We start from the raw sequence: 14,681 nt of genomic DNA on the forward strand, positions 1-14,681 counted from the left end.
TGCACAGTTTTGAGAATATTTGCAAATGTCAATTGGTACATCATGTTATTTTCCAAATAACAGGGAGAACAACAACGCTGAGAGAATATTTAACCTGATGCCAGAAAAAAATGCTCATTCCTATTGCACAATGATCAGAGGAATGGTGAAGGTACAGTTGTAATTTACTTTATAGCTCACCTGCTTCTGTTGTTTCTCCTTAATGTATCAATATTTCTAACTTTTTTTCTTAACCTTTGTAGCATAGAGCATATGCAAATGCTTTTGACATGTATACGGAGTTACTGAATAACAGGCTTAACGGTGAGTTCTGGAGATGTTTCATTTTTACGCCACACTTCATATCGTGCAGTGCTGAGTGACTTGGCCCTTCCCTTAGAGTAGATGCTTCAGTGTGAGTGGGGCTGCAGTTGATGTCACTATGACTGTATTGCCTGTGGTCTTGATATAAATTTGTCTTCCCTCTCCATAGATACTGTTTGTATTGTTGTGTGACTTTCTGACAGCTTGGATCTTTATTTGCAGCAATGATGATTGGCGCAGGGGTACGGACCTCAGCTAGATCGTGGGAGCTGAGTGTGAGTTATCTGTTCCAGCGTTGTTGGCATGTGGCTAGCTTCCTGGAGATTGGCTCACATGAGAACTTCGCCTTACACTGAGCTGCCTTAGAAATAATCAGTGCAAACCATGATATTAGAAAACTGTACTCTTCCACTGTACTATTCAGTACAGCTGCTTATAGTATAACTGACTTTCCATTTCTTTCAGCTGATGTGTACACCTTCAATGCACTAATTTCAGCAGCTGCAGATATGAAAGAGAAATACACTGAAAGAGCGGAACTTGTTGAAGTAAGGAGAACTCTCTAATTCACAAGGTTTTAATATCTTTACCATGCCAAATATTTATTTAGGTGAATTTATAACCCACCCTTCCCATCCGATGCGAAGGAGACATCCATCATGGGTTAACTCCTCCCACTGCCCAGGACAGGCAAGGAACATGTGTCCCAGCTTGTTGCCTTGGTATTGGCCTCTGTGGCTTCTCCCAGCCAGTTCATTCCTTGTCGTTGCCCAGGACAGAGCTTATTCTTATCTCTCCAACAATCTCCTTTTCCAGGCCTCATTTTTCTTTTCAATCCTTGTTCTACCTCTTTCTTAACTAATTATTTCTTTTTCTAGTTTAGTCTTTCCTCTCTTTTAAAAACAATCAAAATAAAAGGTTTTGTTGACCTTTTGGGGGGGCTCTTCTGCCATTTCACCACATCACCTACTAAGAGCTCCAAACTTGGTAAGAAAAAAGAAAAGTAAGGCATATCAGAGTTGTCCAGAATCCAGCTGCCAGTTGCAAGGCACCACCCCCTCTTGACCTTGAGGAGCTGACAGTCACTCCTGGCTCTGATAGTGAGGAGTTTAGAAGACGGCTAGTAGTGTCCAGTGCTGTTAAAGTGCTGCATTCAATATGCCAACAAATCTGGAACACTCAACAGTGGCCACAAGACTGGAAAAGGTCAGTTTACATTCCAATTCCAAAGAAGGGCAACGCCAAAGAGTGTTCAAACTACCGCACAATTGCGCTCATTTCACATGCCAGCAAGGTGATGCTCAAAATCCTACAAGCTAGGCTTCAGCAGTATGCGAACCGAGAACTACCGGAAGTACAAGCTGGGTTTAGAAGAGGCAGAGGAACTAGAGATCAAATCGCCAACATTCGCTGCATCATGGAGAAAGCAAGAGAATTCCAGAAAAACGTCTATTTCTGCTTCATTGACTACGCTAAAGCCTTTGATTGTGTGGATCACAACAAACTGTGGCAAATTCTTAAAGTGATGGGAGTACCAGACCACCTTACCTGTCTCCTGAGAAACCTGTACGAGGGTCAAGAAGCAACAGTAAGAACCAGACGTGGAACAACCGATTGGTTCAAAATTGGGAAAGGAGTACGACAAGGCTGCATATTGTCACCCTGCTTATTTAACTTATATGCAGAGTACATCATGAGAAATGCCGGGTTGGATGAATCAGAGGTCGGAATTAAGATTGCCGGGAGAATTATCAACAACCTCCGATATGCAGACGATACCACCCTAATGGCAGAAAGCGAAGAGGATCTCAAGAGCCTCTTGTTGAGGGTGAAAGAGGAGAGTGCAAAAGCTGGTTTGAAACTCAACATTAAAAAAACGAAGATCATGGCATCTGGCCCCATCACTTCCTGGCATATAGAAGGGGAAGAAATGGAAGCAGTGACAGATTTTACTTTCTTGGGCTCCAAGATCACCGCAGACGGTGACTGTAGCCCTGAAATTAAAAGACGCTTGCTCCTTGGGAGGAAAGCTATGGCCAACCTAGACAGCATAGTAAGAAGCAGAGACATCACCTTGCCGACAAAGGTCCGTCTAATCAAAGCTATGGTTTTCCCAGTAGTAATGTATGGCTGTGAGAGCTGGACTATAAGGAAGGCTGAGCGCCGAAGAATTGATGCTTTCGAACTGTGGTGCTGGAGAAGACTCTTACGAGTGCCCTGGACTGCAAGGAGGTCCAATCAGTCCATCCTAAAGGAAATCAACCCTGAGTGCTCATTGGAAGGACAGATAATGAAGCTGAAGCTCCAATATTTTGGCCACCTAATGCGAAGAGAAAACTCCCTGGAAAAGACCCTGATGCTGGGAAAGACTGAAGGCAAAAGGAGAAGGGGACGGCAGAGGATGAGATGGCTAGATAGCATCACGGATGCAATGAATATGAACTTGAGCACGCTCCGGGAGAGAGCGCAGGACAGGAAGGCCTGGCGTGCTATGGTCCATGGGGTCACGAAGAGTCGGACACGACTGAACGACTGAAGAACAACAACAACAACAAAGTAGTGTCCAAGCATCACCTGTGTGTGCGCCCCACTGTTGCCATAGCAACTTCAGCTCGGCAAACACAAGGAGATCAGAGCGGAGCCATTGTGGAACAGGATCTTGCACCCTCTCTGTAGTTCCTCCCTCAGAAGAGGCCAACCCAGACATCATCCAGAGGGGTTTGTGAGGGCACATAAGCACTCCTTGGGGCCCTGGGAGCCAGAGGAAGCTGGGACACGCCCATGGTTTTCCCTCCAGAAATCAGTTTCATTTTCCCAGGATTCTGCAGCCTGCATTTTGCAAACACAGCCTTTTCCAATAAGGATAATACGAACGCACAGCAACCCCCAGGCACCCTCTCCTCCCCCACAGGAGATTCAGCTGAACAACAGCCCCTCCCTCTCCAGGATCAGGCTTTGTTTAAAACAGGGAATCGGCTCAGCTCTTTGATTAACAAAGGGGATATAAAAAATGCAGGGAAAGGACTCCTTCCTCCAATTCTCCTTCCCCACAGTCACAGAAAAAACAAAAGAGGGCACTTCAGGCCAAGCACTCCAAGATGCCTGATAAAGCTAAATTGCCCACATCTGCTGAATCAGCCCCTGATTCTCCCAGCACTTACCTCACAGTCAAGGGAAAACATCATAAGTCAAAGGGAATCTCTCCTGAGCACCCTTCTGACTCAGATGCTCTTGTTTTGTTAGATGAATGGTCAGGTGAATGGTCAGATCTTGGGACAGTAGACGAACCTTCCAGTGTGAGATTATTTAACAATAATGATTTTCTTCCTATTCTGTCCAAAGCTATGGCTTTGCTGAACATTAATTCTTGTCAGGAAACAACCAAGCAGGCTTCCAGAAGTGAAGCAATATCCCCAGACCCTAAGCCAGCTAACCATGAGATACCTTTTCCCTCCTCCATTGAAAAATTGGTTAAAGCTGAATGGAGACCCTCTGCCAAGCCAAAAGGAGTTCTAGCATCGCTCAAAAATATTACTCCTTACCACAGCCAATTATGGAAGAACTTAAAGTTCCTTTAGTTGATGCTCCAGGGGCAGCCTTACTTTCAGGAGCCAAAGATCCTGAGGATGGGGACTCCCCCCTCAAGGATCCTAATGAAAAACATATTGAAGCAGTGCTGAAAAGAGCTCATGAAGTTACAGCTTTCGCTCTCCATGCTTCCTGTACAGCTTCTTCTTTTCTTGAGCCACTCTCCTGTGGGTTGAAGATAATCAACAATAAAGAGCTGGATAGTTTTTTCTTGTTTAAGAGTCTTTCTCAATTATACAAGACATACACCTTCATTTCAGATGCCACACAGGATTCCATGATTTTTGCAGCACATTCTATTGCTTCAGCCACAGAGGGAGAGGGACGGGGGAGTGCGACCCTGCTGATTCTCCTGGACCTCTCAGCGGCTTTCGATACCATCGACCATGGTATCCTTCTGGATAGGTTGTCTGGGTTGGGAGTTGGAGGCACTGCACCACAGTGGTTCCGCTCCTACTTGGATGGCCGATTCCAGAAGGTGGTGCTGGGGGATTATTGCTCTGCACCATGGCAACTATGCCATGGGGTTCCACAGGGCTCTATTTTATCCCCCATGCTGTTTAATATCTACATGAAACCACTGAGGGAGGTTATCAGGAGGTGTGGGCTGAGGTGCCATCAATATGCGGTGACACCCAGCTCTACCTCTCTTTTTCATCAAACCCAGGTGAGCTGTTCTGAATCAGTGCCTGGGCACAGTAATGGACTGGATGAGAGCCAATAAACTGAAACTGAATCCAGACAAGATGGAGGTACTGTTAGTGGGTGGTTCGTCTGCCCGGCTAGGTGATGTTCAACCTGTTCTGGAGGGGGTTGCACTCCACCTAAAGGATCAGGTTCGTAGTTTGGGGGTGCTCTTGGACCCAGAACTGTCACTTGAGGCACAGGTGAGCTCTGTGGCACGGAGCACTTTTTATCATCTTAGGCTGGTATACCAACTATGCCCTTATCTGGACAGAGATAGCCTAGCTTCAGTTATCCATGCTCTGATAACTTCTCGTCTGGATTACTGCAATGCGTTATACATGGTGCTGCCTTTGAAAACGGTCCGGAAACTTCAGCTGGTCCAAAATAGGGCAGCAAGATTGTTAACAGGGACTGGCCTGCGAGCTCATATTACGCCAGTACTTTTCCAGATGCACTGTCTGCCAGTCCATTTCCGGGCCCGATTCAAAGTGCTGGTATTAATTTTATTTATTTATTTATTTATTATTTCATTTCTATACCGCCCAATAGCTGAAGCTCTCTGAGCGGTTCACAAAAATTAAAACCAAACAACACACAATAAAGCAATTTAAAATATATAGAACATTAAAACCACAATATAACAATACAACCACAGTAAAACCTAGCAGCAGTGCAGGAGTTTAAAATACAGATTTAAAACAGCAACGATAAAAATTTAGAAAGCTAAAATGCTAAAATGCCTGGGAAAATAAAAAGGTCTTCACCTGGCGCCGAAAGGAATACAATGTAGATGCCAGGCGAACCTCACTAGGGAGCTCATTCCAGAGCCGGGGTGCCACAGCAGAAAAAGCCCTCCTTTAATTTCTCGGTGAGCCCCTGCCAAAGGAAGTGAGGCGGGTGGCTACCAGGAAGAGGGCCTTTTCTGCTGTGGCACCCCGGCTGTGGAATAAGGTTCCTAGTGAGGTTCGCCTGGCACCTACTTTATATTCCTTCCGGCACCAAGTGAAGACCTTTTTATTTTCCCAGGCATTTTAGCTTTCTAGTCCTTTAGCTTTGCTGTTTTAAATCTGTATTTTAAATCTCTACATTGCTGCTAGGTTTTATTCTGGTTGTAGTGTTATATTGTGGTTTTAATGCTTTTATATTTTATATTTTACTGTGTGCTTTTTGGTTTTAATTTTTGTGAACCACCCAGAGAGCTTTGGCTATTGGACGGTATAGAAAGATAGAAAGATAGAAAGATGTTCACTGTTGCTGAAACACTGGAACGTGGATGCTTATTCCAAAGGAAACATAAGCACAGTTCCTATCACAGGAACATGCCTATTTGGAGGGGAGGCCCTCAAAAACATTTTAGTGGAGAGATAAGAAGAAGGCAGAGACAAGGTTTTCTAGCCGAGCTCCCTCCTCCTCCTCCTCTTCTTTTCATTCCTTCAGATCTCCATTCAGTTCATCCTTTCGACCACACGATTATACGTTCACAAAGCCCACATGGTCCAGACCAGGTTCCAACCTAGATCTCAGACCTCCAACCTCGGAAGGTCAGGCCTGCCCCAGTCCTCCAAAGCTCCTTGCCAACAATTCTGAATCCCTGCACGTGTTGGAGGAAGGCTACAACACTTTCACATGTGGGAATAAACAGCACCAGACACCTGGACTCTCAACATTATTCAACATGGCTATTTCCTGGAGTTTTACTCCACTCCCAGGAACAAGTTTCTTCCCTTTCCAGATCCATTCACAACAACTAATGGCAGCAGAAATTGCCCACCTCCAAGAGATAGGGCAATAGTTCCACCCTTCCAAGCACTTCCAGGGGGTATACGTCCTTCTCTTCCTGGTCCCCAAGAAGAGAGGGACTTCCTGGTGTGCCATACTGGATCTGAAACACCCCAACAGGTTTGTGAAAGGTTCCTCCTGTGTAAGCACCGGGTCATTTCTGACCCCTAGAGGGACGCCGCTTGCGCTGGCATTTTCATGGCAGACTATAGCGGGGTGGTTTGCCATTGCCTTCCCCAGTCGTGACTACCTTTCCCCCAGCAAGCTGGGTACTCATTTTACCGACCTCGGAAGGATGGAAGGCTGAGTCGACTTGAGCCAGCTACCTGAGACCCAGCTTCCGCTGGGATCGAACTCAGGTCGTGGGGAGAGTTTCAGTTGCAATACTGCCGCCTACCACTCTGCGCCACAAATTCAGGATGGAGACCTTCCAGACTACCAAGGAGGCTCTTCATCAGAGGGATGACCTTTCATCCATAGACCTTATGGAGTCTTATCTCCACATTCCCATTGCTGCACAACACTGGAGTTTTCTCCGCTTCTTCTACAAGGGGCACCATTTTCAGTACAGGGCACTGCCTTTCGGCCTGGCATCAGCACCAAGAGTTTTCCAGGCTAATGCTGGCAGTGGTAGCCCACCTCAGACTCAAGGCCATTCACATTTATCCCTATCTAGATGACCTTCTTCTAAGGTCTCCATCACTGCCAAAGGCCCGTACAGATCTACAGATCACTCTGTCTTGTCTCCAAGACCACGGATTCTTGATAAACTTCCAAAAGAGCCATCTCCAACCCTCCCAATCACTCATCCACCTGGGGGCGGTTTTAGACACCTCCAAAGGAATAATCTCCCTTGCCCAGACAGGTTATCCAAGATTCACCAGGTATTGAAGTCTGTCCTTCTACTTTGCTCAGCAGATGTTATGTTCCTTGCACAAGCGCTGGGTCTCACAGTATCCTGTTTAGGGGTCGTCCCATGGGCCAGGTTACATTCCAGACCCTTGCAGGGGCTGCTTCTCCCCTTTCAGTCTGAAATAATCCACAGATGCCACATCCAGGTCATTCTGCCACAACCAGTCAGAACGCCACACAACATAGCAAGGGACACACCCATCCAGAGACCCTGTCGCATCATTGTGACCACAGATAGCAGCCTATTGGGCTGAGGAGCTCACTGCCAGGGCCATCCCGTTCAGGTGATCTGGCCTCCAAGGTGAAACCATAGTATCAACTGGCTGGAGTTACAAGTAATCCACCTTGCCATCAAACACTTTGTCCAACTCATGGGTCCTGTTCATTTCCTAGTCAGAACAGACCGCGCCACAGCCTTAGCTCATATGAATCATCAGCGAGGAACAAAATCCAAATCTCATCACAAAGAGAGCTCTTCCTTCCTCCACTGGGCAGAAGGACATCCTGTCCGTCACTGCACAGCACATCCAGGGGACCCTTAACATGGAAGCTGTTTTTCTTAGTCAATAACCCAGGCGCGTGGACTCTCAATCCTACAGTTTTTCAGCATCTTTGCCATCACTTCAGCCCTCCCCTGGTGAACCTATTTGCCTCCCCCTGGCCCAGGGGCAAACTTTACGCATTCTCGCTGTTTCCACTTTTGGCCAGAGCCCTCAAAGATCAAGGAGGCAACTGTAATAAGTCATAGCACCCTTTTAGCCCCGGAGACCTTGGTTCTCCCAAATCCTACAACTGGTCAGACCCCTCGTTCCTTCTGTTGACACCCTGTGTGGCTTCCGGACCCTGAATGGCTGCAGCTTGCTGCCTGGCTACTGAACACCACATCTTCCACTCCCTAGGCATTCAGTCAAGGTAATAAACGCCATACTTTCTTCCAGGAGACCATCCACTAATCAAATATACGAAACAACCTGGAGGGCATTCATTTGTTGGTGCAGGAGGAAATGCGTAGCTCACAGGATAGCAGGAATCAAAGAGTTGCCCCTGTTCCTGCAAGCAGGGCTAGATATGGGACTCAAAGCAAACACACTTCAAAGATAAGCCACAGCTCTTTCTTCTGTTCTTTCCAAGTCCTGCCACAAGCCACTTAGTGCTTATCCACACGTTAAACGATTCCTCAGAGGAGTGTTGCTTACCTCCCCTCCAGTTATACATCGTTTCCCTACATGAAACCTGCATACAGTCCCTTCTGTTCTTAACTGCTTCACCCTTTGAGCCTCTCAGAACTGTATCTCTACATTTCCTCTCACTTAAGGTTTTATTTCCGGTAGCCCTAACCTCTGCCGGGAGAGTTTCAGAGTTATCAGCTCTCTCCATGAGGGACCACCTCTGCACGTTCAGCAAGGACTCTGTCATGCTCTGGTTAGAACCATCCGTCATTCCCAAAATTAACACTCTCTTTCACAGAACGCAAGAAATTGTTCTTCCTTCCTTCTGCCCTAATCCTTCTCACCCCTCTGAGTGGGTCTGGCACAAATTGGATGTTAGAAGGGCCATCAAAATCTACCTTAAGGGGACCGAGGAACTCCAATATTCCCATTCCTTATTTCTTTCATCCAACAGCCTTGGGGCAGAAAGCTTCCTATGCTATCCTTGCCAGGTGGCTCAAGGCATGCATTTTTGTGGCCTGAGGTTAAACTCCCTTACCCTGCCCATGTTACAGCACACTTCACCTGAGAGGCTTTTTCCACTAACACCCCCGTAGCAGAGATCTGTGGGGCAGCCACGTGGTCCTTACACCATACATTTGTAAGGCATTATAGGATGGACAAGTATGCTTCTGCCCAAGCAGTCTTCAGACGTAGAGTGTTGCAACAGGCATTACCTCAACCATAGGGTCCCCCTGCTTTGGGGCCCGCCCTATGGGAATAGTAGCTTTTGTACATCCCATGATGGATGCCTCCTTCTCACCGGATGGGAATGGAAAGTGGGGTACTTATAAAGTTCCGTTCCAATTCAGTGCGCAAGAGACATCCAGTACCACACCCTCTGGCGGGCTGACCACCTTGTTGATACTAGCATTTATTATGATTTTTCTCATGGAGTGTGCCAATACACAGAGGGGGTTTTCTCCTTTTCCATTCTACCTTCTGTTCCTTGAATTACTACATTAATGGCTCCTCAATAGCTACTCTGTCCAAATGCTTGGCTAGAAAAGAACTGGCTGGGAGGAGGACCAAAGCAGGCCAGGACCAAAGCAAAAAGCTTGCTCACATGTTCCTTGCCCGTTCTGGGCAGTGGGAGGAGTTAACCCACGATGGATGTCTCCTGAGCACTGAATCAGAATGGAACTTCACGGTAAGTACCCAACCTTCTATTTTATTGTAATACAGTATTTTTATAAGGACGTATATATAGTGCCCTTGTAAAGATGAAAAATGAGCTAGGTAGAGGATCCTGTAGTACAATGTTTGGCAAAGGATTTCTTTGTATCGTGGCTTAGGCTGGGTGTCAAACCGAGAGTGAATAGAATCATGCAACAGCTGTTCTGTCATTGCAACATCACAACTTGTGTTATACTAGATACAGCACAGTTACACTCTCTGAAGCCCATGTAAAAGCCAAACATTGATGAAAAGAAGTGTAAGAAAAGAGTGAGGTAGCCCTGTCCACAACAACTGGACCAGTGGTCCTCCCTGAACCAACAGAACATGACTACTAACCAGTGCAGAAGGCTTCATCAGGTGGATGGACTCCCATCAGCCAACAGTCTGAGTAGGCACAGAAATGACATCTCACCTAACATTGCCACAAGCCTCCATTTACAACCATCCATATGTCCATGGATTACAAAAGGAAAGATAGTAAGTGGGATTAACACCAGTCAGATGTCCAACACAACAAACACCAAGTCCATTTTGGACTGCAGGCATGTCTGGTACCACTTGCTTCACTGGCTTGCACCAATGCCAATCCTGGTGCTCCAGCAGCGCTCTGCAGGACCCCATAGGCTACACCATTACAAATGAGAAAGAAGAGGTCATTTTGCCATATACTGTTGTGGATATCAAGAAAGTTAAAAGCAGATGTGCTTTTGCAAATGCCTCCATACCTAACATTGACAAAGCACTTTCAAATACCCCCAATATTTTAATACATCCTCGCTAATCCTTAATGCCTGCTTTATACTAAAGTAAAATTAAAGACTGGAGATATGATCATGGATCTCCATCATCTCGTCTAGTTTGGCACTAGTATAAATGAAATCTATTCCTCAGTCACTGAAAAAGGAATTGCTTCAGGTTACTGAAGACTGCCACAAAGGATTATAAACTGGAATTACCATCATACACACACACACACACACACACACAAAAGGGTTATGTAAGGCCCACTGGTTTCAATGGGCCTTGATTTCCAAATAATATTTCAATATTGGGGTGTAGGTGACCTGATAAATGTTCAGGAATGGAGCACTCCTCCACTGTTGGCATAAATTTAAAGTCTAGGGGAGGGGGAACTTTGCATCTTTATAACATTCTCAATCTAGCTCTTGTTTTCTGATTCATCTTGGTTAATAGGACTTGCTGAGGCAGATGGCACAACAGAACATACAGCCAAATCTGCTAACTTTTAATTCTGTACTGAAGATGCTGAGGTGGTGTGGTCCTTTAGGTAGGACTATGGCCCTGCAGACCCTGAGTGAGATGAGTGCACTAAATATAGGTAAGAATTCTTTGCAGTCCATTTAAATTATTCTTCTACAGCTTCCAAAGAGGCAAAGGTGTAAATGCTGTATACATGACCACCTCAATTTACATCATTCTGGTGGCTCAAAAAAGGGGCTGCTGCAGCCATAACACTTACAGGTTTCATACAAACAGTGTCCCTGTGTGGTCATGGCATTGAAAAAAAAATTCTGTTTTCTAGTTGCAGACACGCTACCAGAACACTGTGGCAGGTTTATTTTTGTTAAAGGATCAATAGAAGGGGGAAAACTAACAATGAGCTCTGTTTATGGACCAAATAAGGATCAACTTAAGCTTTTTCAAGAAGTATTTCAGAACTGGATGGTTTTAAGGGAGGAAAAGTAACCCTACGATGAGACTTAAATCCAAGTACTGACTGGAAGCTGGAACAAATTCCACCAAGGGGTTCCCCAAAAATACACCAGATTCTAATCTCTGAAAAATTTTATTAGAACATGATTTAATTGACACATGATGAGTAATGCACCTCATGGAAAGAGACTTTACATTTTATTCACCCAGGCATGAGGTATATGTACGCCAGGAATGATTACATATTAATTTCCTCTGAGTAGACAGTAGTGCTGAAAACAGCTAACCTTGCATCAATCATAGTGTCTGATCATGCCCCAGGTATCAGTTACCCTTTTCATAATGCACTCTCAACATAAATTGGTTTCCTGGAAACTACATCCTGCCTTATTGTTGCATCAGGAATGTAGTGATAAATTAAGAAAAGAACTAGATGACTTATTAATATAATACTCCCGATATAGATGTGCACATACTTTAGGAATCCATGAAAGCAGTCATGAGGGAACATTATATAAAAGAATTTAGTCAAATCAAGAAGTGAAATAATAAACTAAGAAATCAGCTACTCTCAGAGATCTTAGAAGAAAAACACAAAACCCCTAGCAAACAATTAAAAAATACATGCAAAAAGAATCCACAGCTCCTCCAGCCTTGCATTTTCGCTAGACAGGCTTTTTTGCTCGTCTAGCTGAGGCACTTTGGAGGGAGAGGAAAAGGGGCTCGAGTGGCCTCAGGATAGCTCCTATCTCAGCCTCTCCAGTCCCCTCCCAGCCCACCGGAATGACCCCTTTACCCCCTCTCTGAGGCTGGAAGATATAGGATTGCACCCATATGTTGTTTAATGATACCATGAAAGATAACCCAAAACCGCAAACATGGCAAAACTCCAGGATAATACTTATCCCCAAACCAAGAAAGAAGACAAGAGTTTTTATCAAGATGATAAACTATTTACCAGTATCTTAGCTGAAAGATTGAATGAAATCACCCCACAGTATATCAAAAGTGATCAGTTTTATTAAAAATAGATCTATTTCAGACCTGATGTGGAGGCTACTCAATGTAGTACACCACTGCTCCAAAAAAAAAAAAAAAAGCCACATGTGATTGCTTCCCTGGATGCTACTAAAGCATTCAACAAGTTGGAATGGGGCAACATCATAGGATTAAGTCGATTTTTGGAGTTTGGAGAGAAATTTATTGGATACCTTAGCAAAATCTATCACCATAATGTACCAGTGATCTAAACTAATGGTTTGAAACTCTGAAAGAATACTAATCAATTGGGGAACCAAACAAGGATGCCCAGTGTCCCCACTGCTGTTTGCTTTCTCCATTGAATCCCTAACAAAAATGATCAGGGAAGATCTAAACATAAAGAGAATAAAAATTAATGGCCAATTAGATAAAATGCGGAAGCAATTCTATGACCCCTAGACAGTATCTGAGGGGTCATAGCATTGATTGGAGTCTTCCCCCCACCCCCAAGGTCAGAGACAGTATTCTGACCTCACAAGGGGGAGTCGGAGATCCAATCCTGCACGGCTGGTGTGGAAAGAACTGTGCTGGCCGCTCTCTGAAGTGGGAAAAACAACCTCGGAGTAGGGGGAAAGAGGGCTTTTTGGTGGGCAGGGGATGGAGGAGACTGGGAGGCCAGGATACGAACTATCTTGAGGCCTCTCCAGCTTCTGAAGCACCCCAGCTAGGCGGGCAAAAAAGCCTGTCTAAGCAAAAATGCAGGGCAGGAGGATGGGGAGGCAAAGATCACCTCCACCACTTCTTCCAACCTGCCTAGGATGACCATAAGCCTCCAAGTTTGGGGGCACAATCAAAAGGATTGCGCCCCAACCCTTTTTGCAGATGACATAGCGTGGACAATATTGGGTCTAACTACTAAGCTGGTACAAGCTATGAGGCTGATCAGTGAATATAGTCTAGTTGCAGCACTAAGAATTAATGTAAGTAAGTCTAAAATTCTCTGTTTAAATATGAGCATAACCATGAGAAATACCCTAGAAACAGTTACCAGTATACCTACCTGTCCCAATAAAATTAAATATTTAGGGGTCCAAATACCAAATGACCTGCACAAAATAATTAGACTAAACTATTTCCCATTGATGAAACAAATTGAACCCAAATTAAAACATGGAGGAAGTTAGGGATGTCCTGGCTTGGTAATACTGGAGCAATAAAAATGGCGATCTTACCAAAATTAACATGTTTATTCCAAACGCTCTCAATCATCATTCCAGACAACTTATTGAAAAAAAAATGGCCAAAATGAGTATTAGCTTTACTCATGATGAAAAAAACCCATGACTTAATAAACGTGCCCTTTACCGAGGAACATTAGCGGCTGGGCAAACCCAACTCATACTTCGAAGCTCATACTTCGAAGCATTTCAGATCACACAAATGATTTCTTATGATGCCAACAAAACTTGGATTCATATGGAAGTACCTCTGAATAAGAAAGAAGAATTAAGGAACATGGCATTCCATAAAATAGGGGAAATTAATATAGCTTTATCTCTGGGTAATCCCCTCTTGACTGCTACATTGGAGGCATGGAAAAAATGGGGGTTGAAATTAATACCATATCCTTCACCCCAATGCCTCTCCTGAGTCATCCTTTATTTTTTAATGCTGATAAATTTACACAGTTTCAGGACTGGGAGGCACAGGCCCTGCACACAGTGAAAGATCTGTTCAATGACCTCCAACCAAAAAGTAGACCTCAATTAAAAGAACAATTACAGAAAATTAAGACCAACTGGTTCCAATTGGCCCAGATTGCACATTTTACCTCAATTCCTGCAGTGAAAGCACAGGTGGTACTACCTCTAACCAAGTTTGAACTTCTACTGACAGAAATTAATCCTAACTGAAAAGGTCTGGTCTTGCAAATATACAAAATGCTTATAGAAATTTCATTGGAAGATGCTAATGGCATAAGGCAGGTATGGGAAAGAGATTTAAGTATCACCATTGAAGATGGTCAGTCAAATTCATTGTGGGCTCTATACCTGTACAAATTTATTTCATCTAATTTAGAGGAAATGCAATTAAAACAATGTATAGGTGGCATCTCACACAAGTAAAAATCACCTAAGGGGAGCAGCCCCCAACGCTGGAGAGGCTGTGCTCAGAGAGGGACTTTTAAATACATCTGGGATTCTGGGTAGAGATACTTCATTTGGGAAGAAAAGTTACAGATCAGGACATATGTAAAAAGACAGAACTGGGACTACTCTCCCTCTCTGTGGGAGACAACAAGCATCTACTGCATAAGGATTTGCTAACATTCTTCTGGACTGCAGCAAGAATGGAAATCCCATCTGTCTG

The 14,681-nt window shown here is 44.6% G+C and overlaps 1 protein-coding gene and 1 non-coding gene across 4 annotated transcripts in view; both read left to right on the forward strand.

Moving 5' to 3' along the window:
• Window positions 1-14,681, forward strand: part of PTCD3 (pentatricopeptide repeat domain 3) — a 50,260-nt gene that overhangs the window by 17,951 nt on the left and 17,628 nt on the right. For all 3 annotated transcript variants that reach the window (XM_084857431.1, XM_084857434.1, XM_084857433.1), the window contains 4 exons: window positions 64-151; window positions 243-303; window positions 769-851; window positions 10,851-10,995. In XM_084857431.1, coding sequence (XP_084713557.1) covers window positions 64-151; window positions 243-303; window positions 769-851; window positions 10,851-10,995 — 377 coding nt within the window. The remainder of the gene's footprint in view (window positions 1-63; window positions 152-242; window positions 304-768; window positions 852-10,850; window positions 10,996-14,681) is intronic.
• On the forward strand, window positions 522-664 carry LOC146344459 (small nucleolar RNA SNORD94). The gene has a single exon (XR_014792747.1). It is a non-coding gene; the product is annotated as a small nucleolar RNA SNORD94 (small nucleolar RNA).

This window comes from Heloderma suspectum, chromosome 5 (genome assembly GCF_057233095.1).
Source record: "Heloderma suspectum isolate Gila_16-S chromosome 5, 16-S_ref, whole genome shotgun sequence".
Classification (NCBI taxonomy): Eukaryota; Metazoa; Chordata; class Lepidosauria; order Squamata; family Helodermatidae; genus Heloderma; species Heloderma suspectum.